At 38.9% G+C, this 23,840-nt stretch overlaps 1 protein-coding gene across 1 annotated transcript in view; it reads left to right on the forward strand.

The window, feature by feature from the left end:
• Positions 1-23,840, forward strand: part of ST8SIA4 (ST8 alpha-N-acetyl-neuraminide alpha-2,8-sialyltransferase 4) — a 103,960-nt gene that overhangs the window by 39,456 nt on the left and 40,664 nt on the right. Inside the window, exon 4 of the mRNA XM_070742978.1 lies at positions 17,088-17,381. Within this exon, the coding sequence (XP_070599079.1) occupies positions 17,088-17,381 (294 nt within the window). The remainder of the gene's footprint in view (positions 1-17,087; positions 17,382-23,840) is intronic.

The following is a 23,840-nucleotide window of genomic DNA, read 5'->3' on the forward strand; positions in this document are numbered from 1 at the left end:
TATAATTTATTAGCCTTTTTATTAACCACCTGTTGTCATCAATTAAATAACTTTTTTTCAATTACTCTTGAGCATGGAATATCTTGTGATGTCTTCATCCTTCTATGTAGTCAGAATAGACTGCTGCATTATTTGATTATTATTATCTTGTTATTTGTATATTATTTCCCTTTTTGCATTAATGAAGGCAGAGGAAATGCTCATAGCATTATTTCATAGCTTGAATTTAATTCAAGATTTTATTTTTTTTGGGTATGAATTATGAGTTGGATTGAGTTGTATCTAGAAGATTAAGATCTACTGCATTCCATATATTTTTTAATCATCAATTTTATTTAATTTTTTTTCTCTTTAGATGTTTTTATGCTGCCTTTATTATTTTTATGAATAACTCAAGGCAGCAATCATACCACTCCTTCTGTTTTCTCTACAACAACACCCTTGTGAAGTGAGTGAGAATGGCTGGCCCAAAGTCACCCAGCCAGGTTTCTTGCATAAGGTCGGAGTGGCACTCGCAGTCTCATAGTTTCTAGCCTGGTGCCTTAACCATTAGAACAAATTCGAAATGTCAATATATGTGATATAAGCTTTCCACATGCTGAATACTTTGTTGACATGTAAATATAAATTCCCAGAATTCCTCAATTAACATGTATTTTGCTGAAAATTCTGGACTCTGTTTATCAGATTCAGAAGTGCTAAAACTGGATAGGCTAGTACAGGGCGAGGCAAAGTTGGCTCTTCTAAGCAGGGGTGGTATATTAGCCAGAACACCTAATTGGGCTCGCCTCTGTGACTCTGGAGGTCCCATGAGTTTGAACAGAGTTATGCTGCTGCGCCCGTGCAGGTAGCAAAATCGTGCATGGAGACAGGTACGCCCATGTTTCAACAAGGTTTTTTGCTTCCACGCATGCCAGATCTGGTCCATTTTTGGACTGCTTTTCTAGATTCAAGATAAATATTGGAATAATGAGATATATAGACACAAATAATACAATTAAATTAGTACATGTAACAAGGAAACACATGTTCCAGTCCACTATTTATTAGTTCCTTTCTGCTTTTTTTCTAAAGTTAATGTAGATATGAGAGAGAGAGAGAGAGAGAGAGACAGACAGAGACAGAGACAGAGACAGAAAGATAGACAGACAGATCTATCTTTTCTACATAATATAAAATCTTCCTTTTTATCAAGGAAAAGGGGGATGGGGAACTCAGTCTGTTCGTATATACAATCCAAGCAGTACCTTGATGTTATTTCTTGTGAACCCTTCTTGGTTGGAAATCCAAAATTAGCTCTACAGGTAAACATGCCTACTGTCTGAGTAATAAATAGGTATGTACACAAAACACTTTATTCTGATCTTGAAATGTAGCAGCCCCAATTAAAATGTGACTTTATGTTTCAAGCATCTTATATTCCAACAGAAAAAAATTGAAATGTTTTGAGTGTTCTAATAGAGAGAATTCAAAACAAGCCTTTGCTCCCTACATTTTTATCCTGAACTCACAAATGTAGGTGGGGTAAGTTTGTATTGATTTTCTTTGGAAGGGTGTTTGAGGAAGCTAGGCATTAAAATTTAATTAATAAAGAAATAAAGACAAACATGGGCTATATGATTCAAAAATCCCTTTCTAATATTTATGTTGATGTATGCACATTTGGAAATTTAAGACTTGATTCTAACCATTTCAGAATATAATGCAGATCAAAAATTCGTTCTCAGCTAACAGAAGCTACCATATGCAAATACTATTAACCCTACAAATGACCATTCAAGTCAACATCTTAACACAGTTGAAGCATTGCAGTTTAGAAGGACTACTCTAAAGTTCTCCTGCCTGTTTTCGGTCAGCCTTTTGAGGTGGTCCAGTCTAGAAGCAAACTGAGAGGTTCTAGTTTTGTATTATAAGGTTACATTAACAGAATCTTGCAGCCTAAAAGTACATTTCTCACCCATTGCCTTTACATCCCAGGAAATTAGGGAGGTCCCATCGGAGACAATTTGCCATGCCCACATTTCTTCTGTAGGCTTAATTCTGCTGCATTTGGGGGTCTTCTCATTCTGTTGAATGGGACTGGAGTTTTTCCCCAAACTCCCATCCCGAAAATGCCACCGTCTGAACGAGGGAATTAAATAAGTGATAAAACGTTGTTGCATTGAATTATTTCTCTCTATATATTGTAAATATTAAAAAAACTGTCAGGACATAGTTTTACTCAGGAGGCTAAAATAAAGTTTTAAAATACAACTAAACATGGTGCCTTCTCTTCCCCACCAAATTTACATATGTTCCCTTTGCTTATTTTTTCATGTCATTTTCAACCACTGCTAGATGAGTCTCTTCAACAATGGATTGAGTCTGAGAGCTATGTTTAAACATCAGTCATGCAACTAGGAACTGAGAATGTGAGTTGTTGTTTTTTTCCCCTTTCTGGTCTCTCCAGTCCAAAATAACCCCTCCCAGCATGCCAAAAGCAACATTGATAACATATAAGTAGCAAAGAGAATCCTTAAATGGAGTTATTCAATAATCAAATTCATGTTTTTGAGGCAGCCCAAATTTGTTTTGCATATAAATCTCAAACCCTTGTTCATTTAGTTCATGGTTTTATAATTCCTTGTTAATAAGCATCCAAATGTAAACATATTAATTTTTCTAGACTTATGTGAATTTCGGGAGCTGATTTATTTAATTAACAATCATGTGTTCATAATAGGTTAATATTAATCAAGATCATGTGAAGTGTTAGTGTCGCTTTATAATGCCTTGGCAAGACCACACTTGGAATATTGCATCCACTTTTGGTCTCCATGATATCAAAAAGATGTTGAGACTCTAGGAAATAGTACAGAGAAGAGCAATAAAAATGATTAGGGAACTTTAAGCTAAAACATATGACAAATGGTGTTAGGAGTTCTATATGTATAGTCTAATGAAAAGAAGAACTAGGGATGATGTCATAGAAGTGTCTCAATATTTGAGAGGTTTTCACAAAGAAAGGTATCAACCTATTCTACAAAGCAGGACAAAAAGCAAAGGTTGGAAACTAATCAAGGATAGAACCAACCTAGATTTAAGGAGAAATTTCTTGACAGTTAAATCAATTAACCACTAGAATAGTTTCTCCCCAAAAGTTGTGAGTATTCTATTATTCCAGGTTTTTTTTAAAGAGATTGGACAGCCATTTGTTTGAAATGGTACAGGGCAGTAATGGTGAACCTTTTTTGATTTTGCATACATGCCCACAGCCATAATTCCATGTGGGCCCTCCATGTATGACTGTGTGACACCCCCCCCCCCTGCTACCAGCATGCAGTGGTATGTCCACTTTTTGCTTTTTCTAGGCTTCAGAGCATTTCTGGGAGCCTGGAGAAGACCAAAATGGCCTTCCCCACTCCCTGGAGGCCCTCCAGAGGCCAGAAATGGCTTGTTTCAAGTTGGGCCATTTTTGGCCTCCAGAGGGCCTCCAGGAGGGATGGTGAAGGCCATTTTTGCCTGAGGAGAACAAAAAACCCTGGAACTTTCAGTTCAACTGGAAGTCGGCAAACAGAAAGGCTCTGGAGTTTGGGCCTCAAAAAGAGATCCAAAAATCAGCTGGCTTGCTGGACTTGAACTCACATGTCCACCGATATGATTCTGCATGCCAGTTGTGGCATACTTGCCATAGGTTCGCCATCATAGGTACAGGGTTTTCTACTTGAATAGGGTGTTTAGACTAGAAGACCTCCAAAGTCCCTTCTCATTCCATTATTTTTAACTTGGCCAAGTTAACAGAATTTACTCAGCTGTTAGCAGAGGTTTGTTTCTTCAGTTTTGAAGTCTAGTGAGCTAACAAAAATACCAGCAATATTCCAAATTGCATGCCTTTATGGGACATAGAAGGTTAACTGCAAAGCATAGTTGGATTTATTATTTGGGCAACAGCTGTTTTCAAATTATTTTAATTTTTTTAAAAGATGTGCTTCAACATTTAGCATCCAGCTATATTTATAACCTTTAATTCAGAGACCTGTTCAGAATAAAAGAGGAAGATACAGTCCTAAGGCAAAACAAAATCTTGTTTTGATGGCCATAGCTTCTTTATTCTGAAGAAAAGACTATATCAACACTTCTGTAAAATAATTGTGGTTTCTAGCAACATTTTGAAACTGATGGATTTTCCCCCAAGTCAGTTGATTTTTGAATTTTAAAAATAGGTTTTATATACAGATATTATAGAAGGAATTGTGCTCTTATTTTATTTATTTATTTATTAGATTTGTATCCCACCCCTTTCCTTAGACTTGGGGCAGCTCACAGCAATAATAAAAACAAAGTACAATAACAAATCTAATATTTAAAAATATCTAAAAACCCCTTATTTAAAAACAAGACATACACACAAATATACCATACATAAATTATATAGGCCTGGGGAAGATGTCTCAATTCCCTCATGCCTGACGGCAGAGGTGAGTTTTAAGAAGTTTACGAAAGGCGAGGAGGGTGGGGGCAATCCTAATTTCTGGGGGGAGCTGGTTCCAGAGGGTTGGGGCCGCCACAGAGAAGGCTCTTCCCCTGGATCCCGCCAGACGACATTGTTTAGTCGACGGGACCCGGAGAAGGCCAACTCTGTGGGAACTAACTGGTTGCTGGGATTCGTGCAGCAGAAGGCGGTCCCGGAGATATTCTTCATGCAGTGCACCATTTTGTTTTCATTTTTCCTACTGGAAGATGAACTTGTTATAATGAAATGTAATAAAGACATCAAATAACTATGTATGTATGTATGTAATATATTTTTGCTAATAATGAAAAGGAAGGGAAATGTAGAGATATATTTCACAAGCTGTTTTGCTCTCATCATCTAGTCATACCCTAACTGGAATTTGAATCTTGGCAGTTTGCCTATTGTTCTGTCGGGCTCTCTGGTAGACTCCTCCCAAAAATTCACAGGTACAAATTTCAGACACACACACGTTTGAAAATTCAAAACAATGTTCTTTATAATGAAAATTCACTTAACCTAAGCCCTCTTTTGGTATAGCAAAGAGCACTCTTCTCCAAACAAACTGGTAATTTGTACAAGTCCCTTATCAGTTCTGTGATACTTAGCTTGCAGCTGTGAGGCAATTCACAGTCCTTCTTCTTTCACAAAGTGAAACACACTTTTCTCTGGTTTAGTTTCAAAACGTGGAAAAAGCAGCACACAAAAGGTCAGTCAGTAAAGCAGTCATGAAACACAACGATCAGATAATCCTCCACAATGGCCAAACCCACAGGCTGCTATTTATAGCAGCCTCACTAATTACCACAGCCCGACCCAACCACAGGTGGCCTCGTTTTCTTTGATAATAATCTTTCAGTTGTTGTTGCCTATGCATCCCTCTCCGCATGCGTGGCTGTATCATTAACTCTTGTTCTGAATCCAAGGAGGAGAGAGATAATTGATCTTCTTCTGAGCTGTCTGCCTCACTCTCCTCCTCCCTGTCGCTCATGTCTTCTTGTTCAGAGGAGCCTTCATCAGCAGATTCCACCGGGGGCAAAACAGGCCTGCAGCGTGTGGATGTCTCCCCCACATGCACAATCCTTGGGGCAGGAGCTGGGCGAGAGCTAACCACAACACCTATAAAGCAGGAAAAAGAAAAAAACGTGTGTGTGTGTGTGTTTTCTGTCATATGGCTCTTCCCTGGGAAAAGCTGATTTGGAGGTGAGCCTGTAGTTTAAAGGTTAATATCCTGCCTTTCACACAGAAGCCTACAGATTCAAGTCTCAGTAAGGGTATGTCTTAACTGTCAAGAACATTACAAACTCAAAATATATCTGCACTAGGCTCCCTTCCTTTTCACTTATCAGCAAAAATATGTGACCGTGTATATTATAGTCTGTCGACTATAAAAAATTTACCTGCCTTGGAAATGGCTCCTGCCTGGGGCCAAGAGACGAAAGGAAAGCAAAGTTGCTTCCTCACATATTTGGGGATACTAGGGTGATTTCAGCAGAAAACAACCATTCTCTGGTAAAAGATGATTCGCGGAGCCTGTAGCTTAGAGGTTAATATCCTGCCGTGCACGCAAAAACCTATAGGTTCAAATCCCATTAAGGTATGTCTAGCTGACGAGAGCATAACAAGCTTGAAATAGATCTATACTAGTCTCTCTTCCTTTTCACTTATCAGCAAAATATGTAACCACTCACACACACACATATATTAACATGATTCAATTAAAAAAATAAACAAAAGATGCATACAACATTAAAGTAGAATTAACTTGATGCATTAATAATATTAAAATCAGTTTATATAGTAATGTACACTGCTCCATCCGCTCATTTTTAGGATAGTTTCAAAATCAAGAAAACATATGAATCCATTCTTTAATATCCATAATGTTGCTTTCTTTTTGCCTGGAATAATTGTTTTTGCAATTAAGCTCAGTAGAGCCAGAGGTTTTTAAAAAGTAGCCACTTCTGTATTGCACTGACGTCACATTTTTAACTATTATATTTGTCCCCAAGATTGCATTAGTTTATGTTATTGAGATGTGGTGGCACAGTGGTTAGAATGCAGTATTACAGGCTAATCCTGCTGACTGCCAATTGCCATCAGTTTGGCAGTTTGATTCCCACTGCTATTAACTCAGCCTTCCATCCTTCTGAGGCCAGTAAAATGAGGACCCAGACTGTTGGGATGAAATATGCTGACTCTGTAAACCGCTTAGAGAAGGCTGTAAAGCTCTTTGAAGCGGTATAAGTCAAAATGCTATTGCTATAATTACTTGAAACAAAAAAGAGCCATAAAACAACAAATCAGAGAAAGCTAAATAGCACAAGCAATTATTTTGTCTATGATTGGCTAAATAGGGGTATAATATCCTAGACATATTTTCCTAGATGTATTTTTTTTTCCTGGCATGCTTTTTATATGTATGCAATTGGAATAAATTCACCTTTGTACAAATAAAATCTGTAATTTTTTCAAGCCTCTCTTTGACGTGCACTATCTTTGGCATCTCAGTGACTCAGGTAAACTCTGGGGACCTTTCAGTACCAACCTCCCAAATCTGATATTCATTTTTAAAAATTGTTTCAAGAGACAGATCAAAACAGAACAATACTTGCTGATTCTTTCGTTTTATTCAAAGGTCAGAAAGTTTAATAGAATGTTTTCAAAAACTTTAGCAAATTAAGATAATATTGTTCTCAACATTTCGCAGAGAGATATTATCAGGGATCAAACACTATTTCCTCTACATTTTAGAAAATACAGTACATAGATCTAAGTGATTATAGTAGTGCTTGTATTTATTAATAAACTCTGATTGAGGTGATTGGTTTAGATTGTAGGCACTGGTTTAGGTTTCACTGGAGTTGAGGCAATGATATTGATGTAATTATGCTTTTTTAGCCTTACCAACTCAATGGTTTCTTGTTGAGATAAAGCAAAGGGGGATTTGCCATATATACTTCTAAAAAACATAAAGGGAACACTCAAACAACACATCCTAGGTCTGAATGAATGAAATATTCTCATTGAATATATCATTTGCACAACTATTCCATAGCACAACGGCATGTGAAATTGACTGTCGGTCAGTGTTGCTTTCTAGGTGGACAGTTTGATTTCATAGAAATTTGGTTTACTTGAAATTATATTCTGTTATTAAGTGTTCCCTTTATTTTTTTTGAGCAGTGTATATTGCCTTGAGCTTCTAGAAAAAAGATAGGGTGCTCTTCTATTGGAACAGTAGCAATTATAGATATGGACTCTTAGTTTTCTGACTCTCCTTGGCAAATATAAGAAGAATCTGCCTTTTCTACAACTAGTGGTGATATGAAAGTGTCAAACTCAAGGCCCAGAGAATGGATCAGGCTATGGAGTGCTTAAATCTGTCTCCCCGGGCCACCCTCCAAACAGCAAAAGAGTGGCCTCTATCAGCAAAAATGGAGCTTGAGAGGGCCACATGCAGCCTTCAAAGCTCTGTTTTCACTGGCAGGAGGCTATCCACAGAGCTAAGGAGCCCATTTTCTGTGGACAAAGCACTCAGGTTACCACGTTGAGCTAGCCATGCACACCCTGGCCATGCACACTCTGGCTCCCCAAGGTCAAACACAACCTTGATGCAACCCTCAATGTGATAGAGTTTAACACCCCTGTTCTAATGCATAGATGCAGCCATTGTTCACACATTCAGTGAAGCAAACTTCTATATTTTAACCTGTATTTTAACCTTTTCCAGTCATACAATCTACACCATAATCTTAGCAATTGTCAACATTCTTACAGACTACTTTAATCAAGGTTTTTGTTTTGTTTTGTTTTTTTAATGGATGCTAGCAATAAACAATCCATTTTCAAGTAGGATGCTTGGCTGCATAGCTAGAGGTATAACAAGCAGGAAGAGGGAGATTATGATCCCGCTATATAGAATGCTGGTGAGACCACATTTGGAATACTGTGTTCAGTTCTGGAGACCTCACCTACAAAAAGATATTGACAAAATTGAACGGGTCCAAAGACGGGCTACAAGAATGGTGGAAGGTCTTAAGCATAAAACGTATCAGGAAAGACTTAATGAACTCAATCTGTATAGTCTGGAGGACAGAAGGAAAAGGGGGGACATGATCGAAACATTTAAATATATTAAAGGGTTAAATAAGGTCCAGGAGGGAAGTGTTTTTAAAAGGAAAGTGAACACAAGAACAAGGGGACACAATCTGAAGTTAGTTGGGGGAAAGATCAAAAGCAACATGAGAAAATATTATTTTACTGAAAGAGTAGTAGATCCTTGGAACAAACTTCCAGCAGACGTTGTAGATAAATCCACAGTAACTGAATTTAAACATGCCTGGGATAAACATATATCCATCCTAAGATAAAATACAGAAAATAGTATAAGGGCAGACTAGATGGACCAGGAGGTCTTTTTCTGCCGCCAGACTTCTATGTTTCTATGTTTCTATTTGAATAGCTTAAGTGTTTTTTCCAAAATTCCTGACCTCTGTTTTATATTATTTTTAATTCTAGTAACTCTTACCAGAGCTCTTGTTAATGTTTGTACTATTAATCTGGACCATTCTTTCTTCATTTTGCTTTTTTCCCCTCTCAAAATACTCATTACACATTTTTCTCTCACCTTCATTTTCTAGCACTGTTTTCACTTTGTCATTCAAACTAGAATTCTTTTAATGTAAAGTCCACATATTTCTTTGACACTCTCTTCCAAACTGCTCCCATATTTCTCCTCTCGCTCGCTCTTCCCTTTCCCCTTTCCTTTCTTCTCCCCCTTCCTAGGTAACTTCACAGTTTCTTCAGGGTTGAAATTCAGGACGTTCGGACAGGTTCTATAGAACCAATGGCTACGATTATGCACAGTTCGGAAAACCACTGACTCCCTCCACTCTGCCCCTCTCACTCACTTCTTCTGTCTTCCTTCTTGGGCTCATAGACACAGAACAAGCATGAGGAGGAGACAAGAAGCTACCAGATTGAATACTAGAAGACTTGGCCAAACTTTTCTGTCCATTCTGTGGGTGTGGCTTGGTGAATGTGGCTTGACCATGCCCACCAAGCCACGCCCACAGAACTTGTAGGGGGGGGGATTGAATATTACCCCTGAGTTTCTTAGCTTTCCTTGGAAGACACCTGACAGGACAATTCAGGTTGCCCTCATTATATTGTGGTTCCATTCCAGCATAAAGCCACAAATGATTAAGTTGTAAATATTGAAACACTGAATCTATGAGAATTGAGAATTAAGATTCTGGAGCTTATGATCATCTTCTTCTTATGATTATTTCCCCCCTTTTCTTTCATGTATCTTGCTGAGGTTTGTTTGTTTGTTTGGATTTTAGGCCACCCTTCTCCAGGGGACTCAGGGCGGTTTACAAAATAAAATCAATATATAAAATACAAAATTTAAGAAACCCAAACATATAAGTTGGCATCCTCATGGTAGCTAGGTGCCATTTTTGAAGAAACATACCGTAACTGATGAGGGAATGGTTCTAGTTGCTAGGCTTCTCTGTTCTGTTTTCACCAACTTAATGGAGTGTGTTCCTGTAGTCTGTTCAAAACTCACTGTTCTTTACCTTGCTAATGTTGTGGTTAGCTCTGGCCCAGCTACTGCCCCAAGGACTGTGGGTGTGGGGGAGACATCCACATGCTGCAGGCCTGTTTTGCCCCCGGTGGAATCTGATGATGAAGGCTCCTCTGACCAAGAAGACATGAGTGACAGGGAGGAGGAGAATGTGGCAGACAGCTCAGAAGGAGATCAATTATTTAGCTCCTCCTTGGATTCAGAACAAGAGTTAATGATACAGCCACACATGCGGAGAGGGATGCATAGGCAACAACAACTGAGAGATTACTATCAAAGAAAATGAGGCCACCTGTGGTTGGGTGGGGCTGTGGTCATTAGTGAGGCTGCTATAAATAGCAGCCCGTGGGTTTGGCCATTGTGGAGGATTATCTGATCATTGTGTTTCATGACTGCATTACTGACTTTGACTTTTTGTGTGCTGATTTTTCCCTGCTTTGAAACTAAACCAGAGCAAAGTGTGTTTCACTTTGTGAAAGGACTGTGAATTGCCTCACAGCTGCAAGCTAAGTATCACAGGACTGATAAGGGACTTGTATAAATTACCAGTTTGTTTGGAGACTAGTGCTCTTTGCTATACCAAAAGAGGGATTAGTTTAAGTGAATTTTCATTATAAAGAACATTGTTTTGAATTTTCAAATGTGTGTGTCTGAAATTTGTACCTGTGAATTTTTGGGAGGATTCTACCAGAGAGCCCGACAGAACAGCTAATGATTGTTCAGTTTTTATTAGAAGATCGGTCTGGTTTACATCTTTTAAAGATATGCCACTTTATATGTATCAGCTTGCTTAGTTTAGTTGCAATTTTAGATTTTAACCAAGAAAAATTACATTGAGTACAATTTCATGATTTTTCAAAAAATATCAGCAATGAAAACTGAACAAATAGAATGCTGCTAGTGTGAATTTTCAACAGCTGAATGGGGGAGTGCTGTGAACGTAATGTAAAAATTATATTCATATTTGCTTAAATTATGTTAACAAAACAGACCTAGGTGTTAAATGTATTATGGAAGAAAACAAAGGTATCGATATTATTTTTTTCTCTTATTGTTTTAAAAAGTACAATGCGGTTGGACAGATTAATTTTTAAAAGCATCAGATACAACTGAAAGCCACTTGTAAAACAAATAATTAATAATCAGAATAAAAATAAGGAAAACCAAGTAAATCATTAAAAATGCATCATATGCTGTATAGTGTATACAATGAAAAGTTAACTGGCAAACTTTTTCAAATTGGTTAGGAAGATATTAAACTCTTGATTATGTTCTCCTTTTATTTTCTCTTTCTTCCTTCCTTTTCTTAATATAAATCATTTATTTAAGTCTTTTTTATTTATGTATTTATATATGAACATAGAGTTATTTTAGAAGAGCAAGAAAAATATCGAAATGAAAAATCGCATAATTTGTAAAATTGTATATAAAGTAAAATAAGGGAAGAGAGATTAAGATATCTCTCTACTTTTTGTATATACCTCTGTTTGTTTTTATGAATTTTCAATAAAAGCTTTTAAATTTTTAAAAAAAGTTAACAAGGTTCCGTTGGTGAAACTGGATTTATTTGATCAGAAGTGGCATAATTTCTTCTACATTTAGTTTGAGAATATCTATATGTGTTATACATGTGTGTGCATATATACATTTTATATCCATATTTAATATATGGGTGGAAAGTTACAATAGTAGATGATTGCACTATTGGGAAGTTCTGAAAGATAAGGTTAGGGTTAGGGTCAGATCATCATGGAGGAAATCTAAGTAGTAACTAAGATTCAACAATGACTTGTTGCACATGATTATTTAATTTATGTATGTATACACACAAACATATTTATTTATTTATTTTTATTTTTATTTATTAGAGTTGTATGCCGCCCCTCTCCGTGGACTCGGAGCAGCTCACAACAAAATAACACAGCATAACAAATATTAAAAAACATTTAAAACCCCAACATTAAAACCATGCAACACAATCATTCCATGCATATACCAACATCCAGAGACGTTAACTTTTTCCTTACTGGTTTCTGGGCATGAGATGTTAATGATTTGTTTTTTTTATTTACAGTTTTTTTATGAGCAATTTAAACTTCATATCACAATAATATACCATATAAAACAGCATAGGGTACAATTCCAAAATGTTTCCCTTTAGAAATACAGGCTTATTTACCTAGTGATAATTTACATTTTCACAGTCTTCAATATTTCACTTATTTTCTATATACTGCTTTGTCTTCTTTTCTTTCTCTCTTTTTATTTAGTTCACTGCCTCTTCCCTATCCCCTCACATTTCTCTCTCTTTCCAACTTCCTTTTCTACTCCATCTGCCCTGATAATTTTTTAATACAATGCAAGTAATTATTTTTTCAATACAGAGCATGCCAAATTCTGGTTGCTTATTTTAGATATTTATTTCTATTCTACCAGAATCAAAAGACACCTGGCATTTTGTGTATAAAACAGCAGAAACAAATGTACCTTTGAAAAAGAGATAGAATCATCACTATGAGTGTTAAAAATATTTCAGAGTATTTCCATCTTAGCCGCCTTCCAAATAAGATATTCATTACTTTTGCCAAATGTAAAATAAATAAAAAATAATAATACTAAAACAGTACTTGTTCTGTCTTATTGGTTGCCACACTTTTAATATTTAAATATTTATATTTGACTACTGTAATGCTCTCTACATGGGCTACCTCTGAAGAATGTTCAGAAACTTCAGATCGTGCAGAATGCAGCTGCGAGAGCAATCATGGGCTTCCCTAGGTATGCCCATGTTACATCAACACTCCACAGTCTGCATTGGTTGCCGATCAGTTTCCGGTCACAATTCAAAGTGTTCGTTATGACCTATAGAGCCCTTCATGGCATCGGACCAGAATATCTCCAGGACCTCCTTCTGCCGCACGAATCCCAGCGACCGGTTAGGTCCCACAGAGTTGGCCTTCTCCGAGTCCCGTCGACTAAACAATGTCGTTCGGCGGGACCCAGGGGAAGAGCCTTCTCTGTGCCAGACCCGACCCTCTGGAACCAGCTCCCCTCGGAGATTAGAAGTGCCCCCATCCTCCTTGCCTTTTGTAAACTCCTTAAAACCCACCTCTGCCGTCAGGCTTGGGGGAATTGAGACATCTGCCCTAGGCCTATACAGTTTATGCATGGTATGTTTGTGTGTATGTTTGCTTTTAATAAGAGGTTTTTAGTGATTTTTAGATTATTAGATTATTGTTGTGAGCCGCCCCGAGTCTGCGGAGGGGGCGGCATACAAATCTAATAAATAAATAAATAAACAAACAAACATGTATTTGTTTGTTTGTTTGTTTATACAACACCTTTATAATTTTTACAATTAACTCAAGGTGGCAAACATATCCTCCTCCTCCTATTTTTTCCTTCAATAACAAACTTGGAAGGTAGGTAGAGCTGAGAGATTGACTGGCCCAAAGTCACCCAGCTGGTTCTCCTGGATAAGACAGGATTTATGCTTACAATATTCTGCTTTCTAGCCAATGCCTTAACCACAAAATAAACTTTAAAAATATGAGTTCTTATTTATTTATGTTAGATGTCAAGTTGGGTATAATTCTGTTTAAAGATTTTGTTTAAAGTTGTGATCTTTAAACAATATAATGATACCCTGTCTAAAATAAATGTTAGTGCAATTTCTATAGCCACAAGAAATTTACATCAGTCTGGGAACGTATTGGTGGGGTCTAATTAAAGTATGTTCACTCACACACCCCAAAGGTCTTGCACTGTTTCTTATTTGAAAAGGGGAAGATTGTAAAAGGCGTTATCTACTTAGTGCTTTTCTTTATATGAAGCGGTTGTGCATGAGGTTATAATTCCAGTCAGATTATAAATGTTTCCATAAAGCATGGAGATGGATCACTTACTGTCAAATAATTGTGGAAGTTTTTTTTAGAAAAGCCCAACATTCAGAAAAATATTATTATTATTTTATTTGATGGCTAGAGACCATAAGATTGTAAATGGAAGAATCTAGCCCCATCAGCTGTTACCTTCATTGTCATATTCCACACATGTTTGTTTAACTCCTCTTATAAGAATGGTCAGATGTATGAACAAAGAGCTTATAAATATGAGGGAACATTAAAGCTTAGAACTACGACGCCTAAAACACGATCTAAGTATTGCCCACAAAATAATATGCTGCAGCATCCTGCCTGTCAATTACTACTTCAGCTTCAACCGCAACAACACAAGAGCACTCAACAAATTCAAACTTAATATTAATCGCTCCAAGCTTGACTGTAAAAAATATGACTTTAGCAATCGAGTTGTCGAAGTGTGGAACTCATTACCGGACTCAGTAGTGTCAACCCCTAATCCCCAACATTTCTTCCTTAGACTATCCATGATTGACCTCTCCAGGTTCCTAAGAGGTCAGTAAAGGGCGTACATAAGTGCACTAGCCTGCCTTTCGTCCCCTGTCCAATTGTCTCTCCTTATCTCATATATCATATATCTTTTCTTCCTTGTATATCTTCTCTATTTTTATATCTTCTCTTTATATACAGTATAATACTTCATGTCTATTCTCTTCAATATGTATTGTGTATTGGACAAAATAAATAAAATAAATACATTAGCTAGTCTCTTAATGATTAGATCAGTGGTCCCCAATCTTTCTGGCTTGGCGCAGTGGCAGAGGGGGAGAGGGGATGGTTCTGTTTGAGCAGCAGCCATCATGTGCAGGCAAGCCCACCTAGCTCAATTTGTGCACACTGTGGGCACACCTGCCTGTCGCTCACCCAAATGCAGCTTTGTGTGTGAGGCCGCTGCTTGCATAAATGTAGTCTTGCACACAAGTGCACTCACCAGCTGCTGACAAAGATAGAGCTTTGCACCTAAGCTCACCTGCCTCTTGCATGGCCCATTCATTGTAGTGAGGCTCAGCCCGGAGTTTGGGGATCCCTGGATTAGATAGTCTCCTAATGGGGGGTAGCTGACTAGCCACCATAAGAATTCAATGTGCATTTTCAACTTAAATATCAAATGTTCAGAAGTATAGATTTTGTTAGAACTTCTTGCCAAAAACCTTTACACCTTTCTTACGTAGTTTCTTATAAAGATTTTATTTCCCTTTTACAGTCTAGACTGCATTATTTCATCTAATAGTAAAAATATACTGGTTGTTTCCTTTTAAAAGGAATAACTAACCAGAATGAGCTAATCTTTTATGATAAATCATACACACTCAATAACAGTTTTCCAGCCAAGATAATATCATAGGAAGCAGAAGCAAGAGATCTTGGCCACCTAGAACTGTGGTGGTGGTGTTCAAATTCTTCTGCATAGAGCAACCTGAAGATCAAAAGCTTATTTAAAAATTTACTGTGAAGATGGTATTGTTGCAGATTGCTTCAAGGCTATTAATCCATGTTCTTCCTCATGCTAACAAATGTAGTATGATGATTAAAAAGAAAAGAAACTGCCATATACATAATTGCCATAATTCTAGGGTTTATGTAATATTTGATATTGGACCATGATCAGTTAAGTAGTTAATACTGATAAATTATGAGAGTAACTATATTTTTTCATAGTTCCGTATCTAAACTGAATTCATTAGTCTCTGAAAATCCAGACACAAAGTGCTCATCTTGCGGATTCTAATTCAGGTTCATATTGATCCTGAAATTAATTGTATATTGCATATGCATATGTATTTCTAGGAGCACTTAGTTGATACAAAAGCACCATTTGTACAAGGCTGCAGGACCACAAACTTCTGTGGCTTATAAGCCTCAAAAGTTTTGGTACAGCCCTTGACGCATATCCAATAATTTACACCAAGTTATAGTTTACAGAAGAGAAATACAGTGATCCCTCGGTTAGCGCGGGGGTTACGTTCCAAGACCTCCCGCGCTAACCGATTTCCGCGTTATACTGGATGCGGAAGTAAAAACACCATCTGCGCATGCGCGCCCTTTGTTCCATGGCCGCACATGCGCAGAAGGTGGAGCGACGCAAGTTCGGAGGCTGGCAATGCAATGGTAATTTTTCCGGGCTCCTCGCCGCTACCCACAGGGCAGCGCTGGCGGCAATGGCAATGGCAACCCTCCCTCCTTCCCTCCTTCCCTCCTCTCCCTCCCTCCTTCCCTCCTTCCTTCCTCTCACCGGCTTTCTTGGGGCAGCGCTGGCGGCAATGGCAATGGCAACCCTCCCTCCTTCCCTTCTCTCCCTCCCTCCTTCCTTCCCTCCTTCACTTCTCTCCCTCCCTCCTTCCCTCCCTCCTTCCCTCCTTCCCTTCTCTCCCTCCCTTCTCTCCCTCCTTTCTCAAAAAGCACTTAAACTGTAAGCTTTTTTTTGCGTTTGCAACGATTGGTCGAGATTTTGGCCAATCAGCAATCAGTATGACGTCATCGGGCGGGAAAAACCGTGGTGTAGGAAAAAAAAACGCGGACTTATTTTTTAATTAATATTTTTTGAAAAACCGCGTTGCAGCGTTTCGCGCTAATCGAGAACGCGCAAATCGAGGGATCACTGTAAACCCATTAATTGTATTAAATGTTTATTCATCTAAATTTATCTCATGTTTGCCTCTCGTTGGAATATGATTTCTGGCATACCACTGTATGACAGCTGAAAATATTGTAGATACTTTTGATTTGATGCCTGCATTTCATGCACAATAAAACTTTCTCTTACTTATAAATGTCCTTTATATCAGTGTTACTTTTACCCAGTAAATAAGTAGAATTTAAGTCCACAGTTAAGTAAATTGTATCCGTTGGTGTCAGCAAAATTGAAATTGCTTCTAGAGTCCACCTAAATTCTTAAGATGACGAGAAACAGTGCCTTATTCAGCACAGGGTTAATTTAAAGCTGTGAGCTACCCCAGGATTTTTACTCAAATATGAAAATAGCCTTGCATTTTTCATTTTCAGCTTTTATTTCATGCATGTTTTTACCTGAGTTAATGTTTCACTTTTTTTGTTATTTTTCCATTAATCTCTTCCTCTTCAGGTGCAATCTAGCTCCTGTGGTGGAGTTTGCTGCAGACGTGGGAACTAAATCAGATTTTATTACCATGAACCCATCAGTTGTACAAAGAGCATTTGGAGGCTTTCGGAATGAGAGTGACAGAGAAAAATTTGTGCATAGACTATCTATGCTGAATGACAGTGTCCTTTGGATCCCTGCTTTCATGGTCAAAGGCGGAGAGAAGCATGTGGAGTGGGTTAATGCATTAATCCTTAAGAATAAATTGAAAGTGCGAACTGCCTATCCATCACTGAGACTTATTCATGCTGTCAGAGGGTAAGTGTCTGGAAAAGACTGGCCTGTCCTTGGCACAATGAAACTCATAACTAAAATTTCTGCTAGAGAGAAAGAGTGGCTCTAAAAGGTTGAGATAATTCCATTCAACTCATAGTGGATTATGTTTCTGATAAAGACATGTTTTAGAGCAAGCACTTCCCATCTGTTTCGTCCATTCGAAGGCAAGCATTGGGGCCAATTCACTTGTTTCTCCACTTTATAATAAAATTCACATTCAAAAGCATGTGGCATGGCTTCATCAGGTATGGCTGGTCCACTCCCCCTCCCCATCCCCATTTGACTTGTAGCAGAGACAGCCAGAGCCAATACTGCATGCTCTGCCATGTTGCTTCAGCCAATATTGCATGTTCTGAAATTGTTGTCTCTCTCCTACGTGTTCTGTTGTTTTCCAAATACAGTGGTACAGTACCTCTACCTAAGAATGCCTCTACTTACAAACTTTTCTAGATAAGAACTGGGTATTCAAGATTTGTTTGCCTCTTCTCAAGAACCATTTTCCACTTACAAACCTAAGTCTCTGAAACTGTAATCGGAAAAGGCAAGGACAGGCCTCCGTGGGGCCTTTTTAGGAATCTCCTGGGAGGAAACAGGGTCGGAAAAGGCGGGGAGAAGCCTCTGTGGGGCTTCTTTAGGAATCTCCTGGCTGAAAAAGGTGGCGAGAAGCCTCCATGAGCCCTCTCTAAGAATCTCCTGGGAGGAAACAGGGCCTCCACCCTCCCTGTGGTTTCCCTAATTGCACGCATTATTTGCTTTTACATTGATTCCTATGGGAAACATTTCTTCTTCTTACAAACCTTTCTACTTAAGAACCTGGTCATGGAACAAATTAAGTTCGTAACTAAAGGTACCATTGTATATGTTTTCTACTATGAGGAAGCAAGGCTTTGAGAAACCACACACTATATTTCTCCAATGGAACAAATATCAAGGAAATTTTATATTTATTCAAAACATTTATCTAGTCAGCTATCTTATTCCAAACTGGGGCCAATTCTCAAATAAGAATTAAAAGAATATCAATAGTAAAATCAACTTAAATGCCATATTTAAACTATCAATAACATAAATATTGAAAATAAAAATTTGGCACAAGTTGAACAGACAGTTGCCTAAACGTATCCCAGCGTTTGGAGGCAAAACTGACATATCAGTTATTTTTTTGGAATTAACTTTACAAGGAACTTCACCTAGGGTAGTAACTGCCATGGGAAAGGCATTAAGGATCATATAAATCAATTTGTTTAGTGAGATTAAATGCTTTTTAAGATGCATCTGTTCCTTTTGGAAATAGGTTTTCCCAGGTTGTAGACAGTCTTTGCATTGCTCTGTTGTACATTTCTGGTTTTGCCTTAAAACGTTGGAGACTGCGGCACTTCTTGTTGATGGAATCATTTCAGATTAATTATTTTGGTTGTTTTTAAATACTGTATTTCCTTTAATCATGTGCCACCCAGAATCTGTGTTGAATTGTGAATCTTTATAACTCTGAATTATAATTTATGTAAATTATCAGTTATAATGTTGGTATAAAAAAATCTGTGTGCTGGCTGTGGATATGAGTTTGATACTGGTTGGAGTCCCCTCCGTAGAATATAAGAGTAGAGCAAATCCAGTGCTTTTTTCTAACTAATATGAATCAGGTCCAATGTAAACTGAAGCTGATTGTATAGTTTATTGCAGTATCTCAAAGGAATAATTTCCTTTTCTAAACAGTAATATTGTTGTAAGCTTTAAAATCCATTGCTCACAAGAAGCAAGAACCTGTCAGCTATCGTCTAATAAACGATTTATGACAAATTAGGATATGCTTCAGATTTAGGACAGGCATGAAAAGAATACAACAGGAAGTGAAAAATCATTGCTAGTCCTACAGGTAATAGGAGTAAAGACATATATGTACCCAACTGAGATCTTGTCTTTTAAAAGAGCATGGAAGCTGTGAAAAGGCACAGTGATGTTCCCTATTAGAAAAATTATTTATCAATAGTTGAATAGAACACCCACACAAGATAAAAACAAACCAACCAACCAAAATGGTTATGTTGAATTCAAAATGAAGCTGACTAGTAACAGACTAATGCTTTACACAAGTATGAATCTACAACTCAAATACCCATTTGTGGTCCTCTTAGAGTTTTCTGCTTGAGGTCTTAGCAGAATTGCTTTCACTGCCACAGTCCTAAATTCAGTCTCTGGAAAAAGAACAAAGATGTAAGAGGGCATCTGCTTCCAAATTAAGTGCCACAGATTGTTGAGAAGTGCGCTTTGGGAATATTAATCTATTCAGAATTTGTTATTTTAAGTAGACTGTTAGTTGCAAGTAGCCCAGGAACCATAATTCAAACTAAATACCATTAACTGTGCTTGAGTGGAGGGAGTGCAAGAGTTTCTGAAACGGAAATCTTCGGAAGCTCAAACCTTTGTTTGAGCTCAAACACTGAGACATCTGAAATATGGTTTAGGCTGCTGTCTTCCTTGAAACCAGTCTTGGACAAATTCTTGATTAATGAATTTTGACTATTCTGAATTGTTTGCAGAGATTGACACTCTGGATTGGATTTATACTACACACAGGACCTCTGATTCACCATCCTATATTTGCTCCAATTAAAAATCTTCGCATAGCAACATTTTTCAATTTGTGAAGCCTATTTGAACAGGTTTTCAGATCACAAAATGCTTTCAAGGGATATTCAATAACAGTTGTACTGGCCTTTTTCAGATCCTTACATGAATGTCTTGAACAGTGGTTGGTACTCAGTACAGACCTTGCAAGCTGGCCCATGACCCTTCCACCCTTTAACTCTCCATAAATTGCAGTGAATTGTTGTATAGGTTTAAAAGTTGCAAGCATATTCTAATAATTGTTCTTCTGTTTACCCTTAGTATTTGGTGTATATAATCTGTGAAGAATATGTAAATAATCTGTGGTTGACCCCAAATATGTCTAACTTACAAGTGTTACTTTTAGAAGTGACAGTAGTATATTTACTACAATTTTGGGATAATAATAAACAATTTTGGGATAATAATAAAAATAACTTGATAGTTGGATAAAATTCCAAATCTAGTCTAAAAATCTGTCTTACTTTGCAACCAAAAATAATGTATGCAGAGAAATTAATTCTCCATCTACCCACAATCCAAATAATTAGAAATAAATGAATGGTCCATTTGAGTTATATAGATCTATCCACATTGCATACCACTCATTCCTGGGTAAACAAGAGATTGAATTTTCTGGAAAGCTGCTACTCATTTCTCTTCTCCCAATTAAAATACCTAAATTGCAGTTTCTAGGCTGCTGCAAAGTTATTTTTAAACTCTTTGACAACATTATCATCAATCCTGCCCTAGGTGATTTGAGAGCAGCTGAAGCTATTCTGCACCTCATCCACCAGCCTAGGAATTCTCAAACTTTATAAAAGTAAGATAATGAAAGAAAATATAAAATACTGCAACTTGTTCTAAAGATTCCTAGTTAGGAGAAGTAGAAAGAGTGGAAATGAGTAGATGGATCATTTTATTAGCTCCTGGAAATAGTTGGCATAAACAATTGGTCTGCAGTGCTGCCTATATATATATAAAAGAATAATCCAAACTTTGAAGAAATAAAGACTATGTTCATATATTTCACTAAGATTAATTTAAGGATGCCAATGCAATTACGAGGGAAAAAATCATAATTGACTTGGTTAAAACCACACACTAAGTCATAAGCTACATATCCGAACATCAGTGCTTGAGCTAACTCAAAACCAAATGGCACCTATGATGAGAGGACAATATTTGAACCACGAAAAATGGTCAATGTTGTTTGAATTGATAGGTCATTCCTTTGCTGCTGCTGTGTTAATAAATAACAGTTTCTTTCCATCTTCTGTATGGGGAAACATGGGATAATGGCCTACTCATTAAGAGTTTGGCTGAATAGTCTTTTTTTTTCTGTTAATGTAGGATCAATTTATCTGGGGAGGTGGTACAGTTTTCTAACAACTGATGTCTTTAAGCTAGATAGATAAGGTAGATATATCTTAGACCAGTGTTTCCCAACCTTTTTTGAGCCGCGGCACATTATTCATATTTTCAAAATCCTGGGGAACATTGAACCCGGGGGGGGTGCTAAAGAAAAGTTTGGACAAAAAAAATCTCTCCCTCCCTTTCGCTCTATTTCTCCCTCCCTCATTCTCTTCCTTCCCTTCTTTCTCTCTCTCCATCCCTCTTTCTTTCTTCCTCTCTCCTTTGCTCTCTCTCTCCCTCCTTCCCTCCCTCTATGTCTTTCTCTCTCCCTTGCTCTCTCTCTCTCTCTCTGTCTCTCTTGCTATCTCTCTCTTGCTTTTTTTTCTCTCTCACTCTCTTCCTCACTCATCTTTCTTTCTCTTTCTTTCTCTCTTGCTTTCTTCCTCTCTCTCACTCTCTTCCTTCCTCTCTCATCTTTCTTTCTCTCTCTTTATCTCTCCCCCTCTTTCTCTATCTCTCCCCCTCTTGCTCCTCTCTCTTTTTCTCACTTTCCCTCTCTTGTTTTCTTTCTCTCTCTCTTGCTTTCTCTCTTTTTCTCTCTTGTTTTCTTTCTCTCGTTCTCCCTCTTGCTATCTCTTTCTCTCCCCCCTTTCTCTCTCTCTTTCTCTTGTTTTCTCTCACACACTTTCTCTGTCTCATTCTCTCTCTCTTGCTATCTCTTTCTCTACCCCCTCTTTGTCTCTCTCTCTCTTTCTCACTTTCTCCACTGCATCTGGAAGGAGAGTCCAACATGGGTAATGTACCAATCCTATTGGTAGAGACTGAGTTATAATTAGCATAATAATAGCTACCGCCCCCTTACTGCTCCCATGAGCCCCAGTTTTAAAAACTCAGTCCAAGAGTAGAGACATACTGAGTTTTGCTCTTAGGAGTTAAATATTTAGAATTAATTTGTAAATAAAAATAAGTTGATTGTTGTTGACCTGTTTAATCCTGTTCTTTGTCTTTCAGATTGGAAGGATCGCAGATGATGGAAGAACAGAGGAAAGGGGTTTTCTGCCCTCCGCGGGCAGCACCCCCACCAATCCTCCTCAGGGGTTTTGTATTCCCTCCGTGGGAACACCCCGTAGAGGAGCACCCAGCCTGGGGTCCCTGACCTCGGTGGCCAGACCAGGGCTGTCAGCTGAAGGTGGAGGGGTCCGCCCCCTCCACTGGGAAGCTTGAGGACGCTGTCGCAGGGCTCTGGACAAGGAACGGAGCCACGCCTCTCAGCTGTTCGGCAGCCGCCGAACAAGCCGCTGCCACAGCCACCACCGGCTAGGAAGCCGCAGGGCGAGAAAAAGACGCTGGGATTGCCGGAAACCCCGGCGAGGCCAGTGAAGCCGCGAGCGCGCCGCTGGCAATGCAGCGGGAGCTGTCAGGAGCTGCAATGGGGGCTGAAAACCGCAGCGCCCTCCCGCCCGCCACAGGGGCAAAAAAGCCACGAACGGCATTGGGGCCACCATGTTGGTTGCTACTTGCGCAACCCAAACGGCGCCAACAGGAAGTCCTTCCTGCAGCTGGTAGGCGCGAAGAGGCTGCAAGCCTCAGTGCGCAGGCGCGATTGGCCAAAGGAGACGGTGGCCATCTTTTGCTGATTCAGAGCCAAAAAATTGCTGAGCAACGAGACTACAGGGCCAAAACGCTGACGGTTCCTCAGTCGACTCGAATACTGTGAGTACTATGGAGTACGGGGCTCGAGAAGGCTGCCTCCCCCACTGGGGCCAAGGAAAAGCCTAAAGGGAAGGCCAAGGAGAAGTCTAAGACTTCACAGTCCCCAGCCTCGGCCTCAGCTATGAAGGAGGCCGAAAAACGGATTAAGGCCTTAGAAAAGAAACTGGAGGCGGCTCTACAGGCCTCCCCCTCCACAGTGCCACTGGGCCAGAGGCAGGTTTCAACACCTGACCCAGTCACCATGCCGGCCTTTGGGTTTTCTGAGGAGGACTGGTCACCTGACAGACATTCACCGGTGTTACCACGCACCATGTCCTCTCCAGGCCCTTCATGGAGTAGACTTGAGTCAGCTAGCTATGCTAGAAGAAGTTCCCAGGGCCCAGCTGCCACGTTCACGCCCACAGCGGCTGGACTGAGGGCACAGACAAGCACCTGGCAGGATATGCCACCTGACTTGCAGGATCTTATTGCCAACGTTTATTCTCAAGGCATGGTGTCTGGGGCCAATAAATATGGCCAGCAACCTTCTCAAGCAATAACTGGGCAGATCTGGTCAGCACCGCTCCCCTCGGGCCTGGGTTCCTTATCAGAGGAGCCACTTATGGGAGAGGACAGCGACAGGGAGTATGACCTCTCTGAGGACGAAACAACTCCCGAGCAACCTCAACCGGTAGGCCTGTTTAAGCCAACACTGTTCAGGACTCTGTTGTTTAAGGCTAAACAGGTGATGAACCTACCAGGTACAACTAAGACAACAGAAGATGC

The sequence above is a fragment of the Erythrolamprus reginae genome, chromosome 2 (genome assembly GCF_031021105.1).
Source record: "Erythrolamprus reginae isolate rEryReg1 chromosome 2, rEryReg1.hap1, whole genome shotgun sequence".
In the NCBI taxonomy this organism is placed as follows: domain Eukaryota; kingdom Metazoa; phylum Chordata; class Lepidosauria; order Squamata; family Dipsadidae; genus Erythrolamprus; species Erythrolamprus reginae.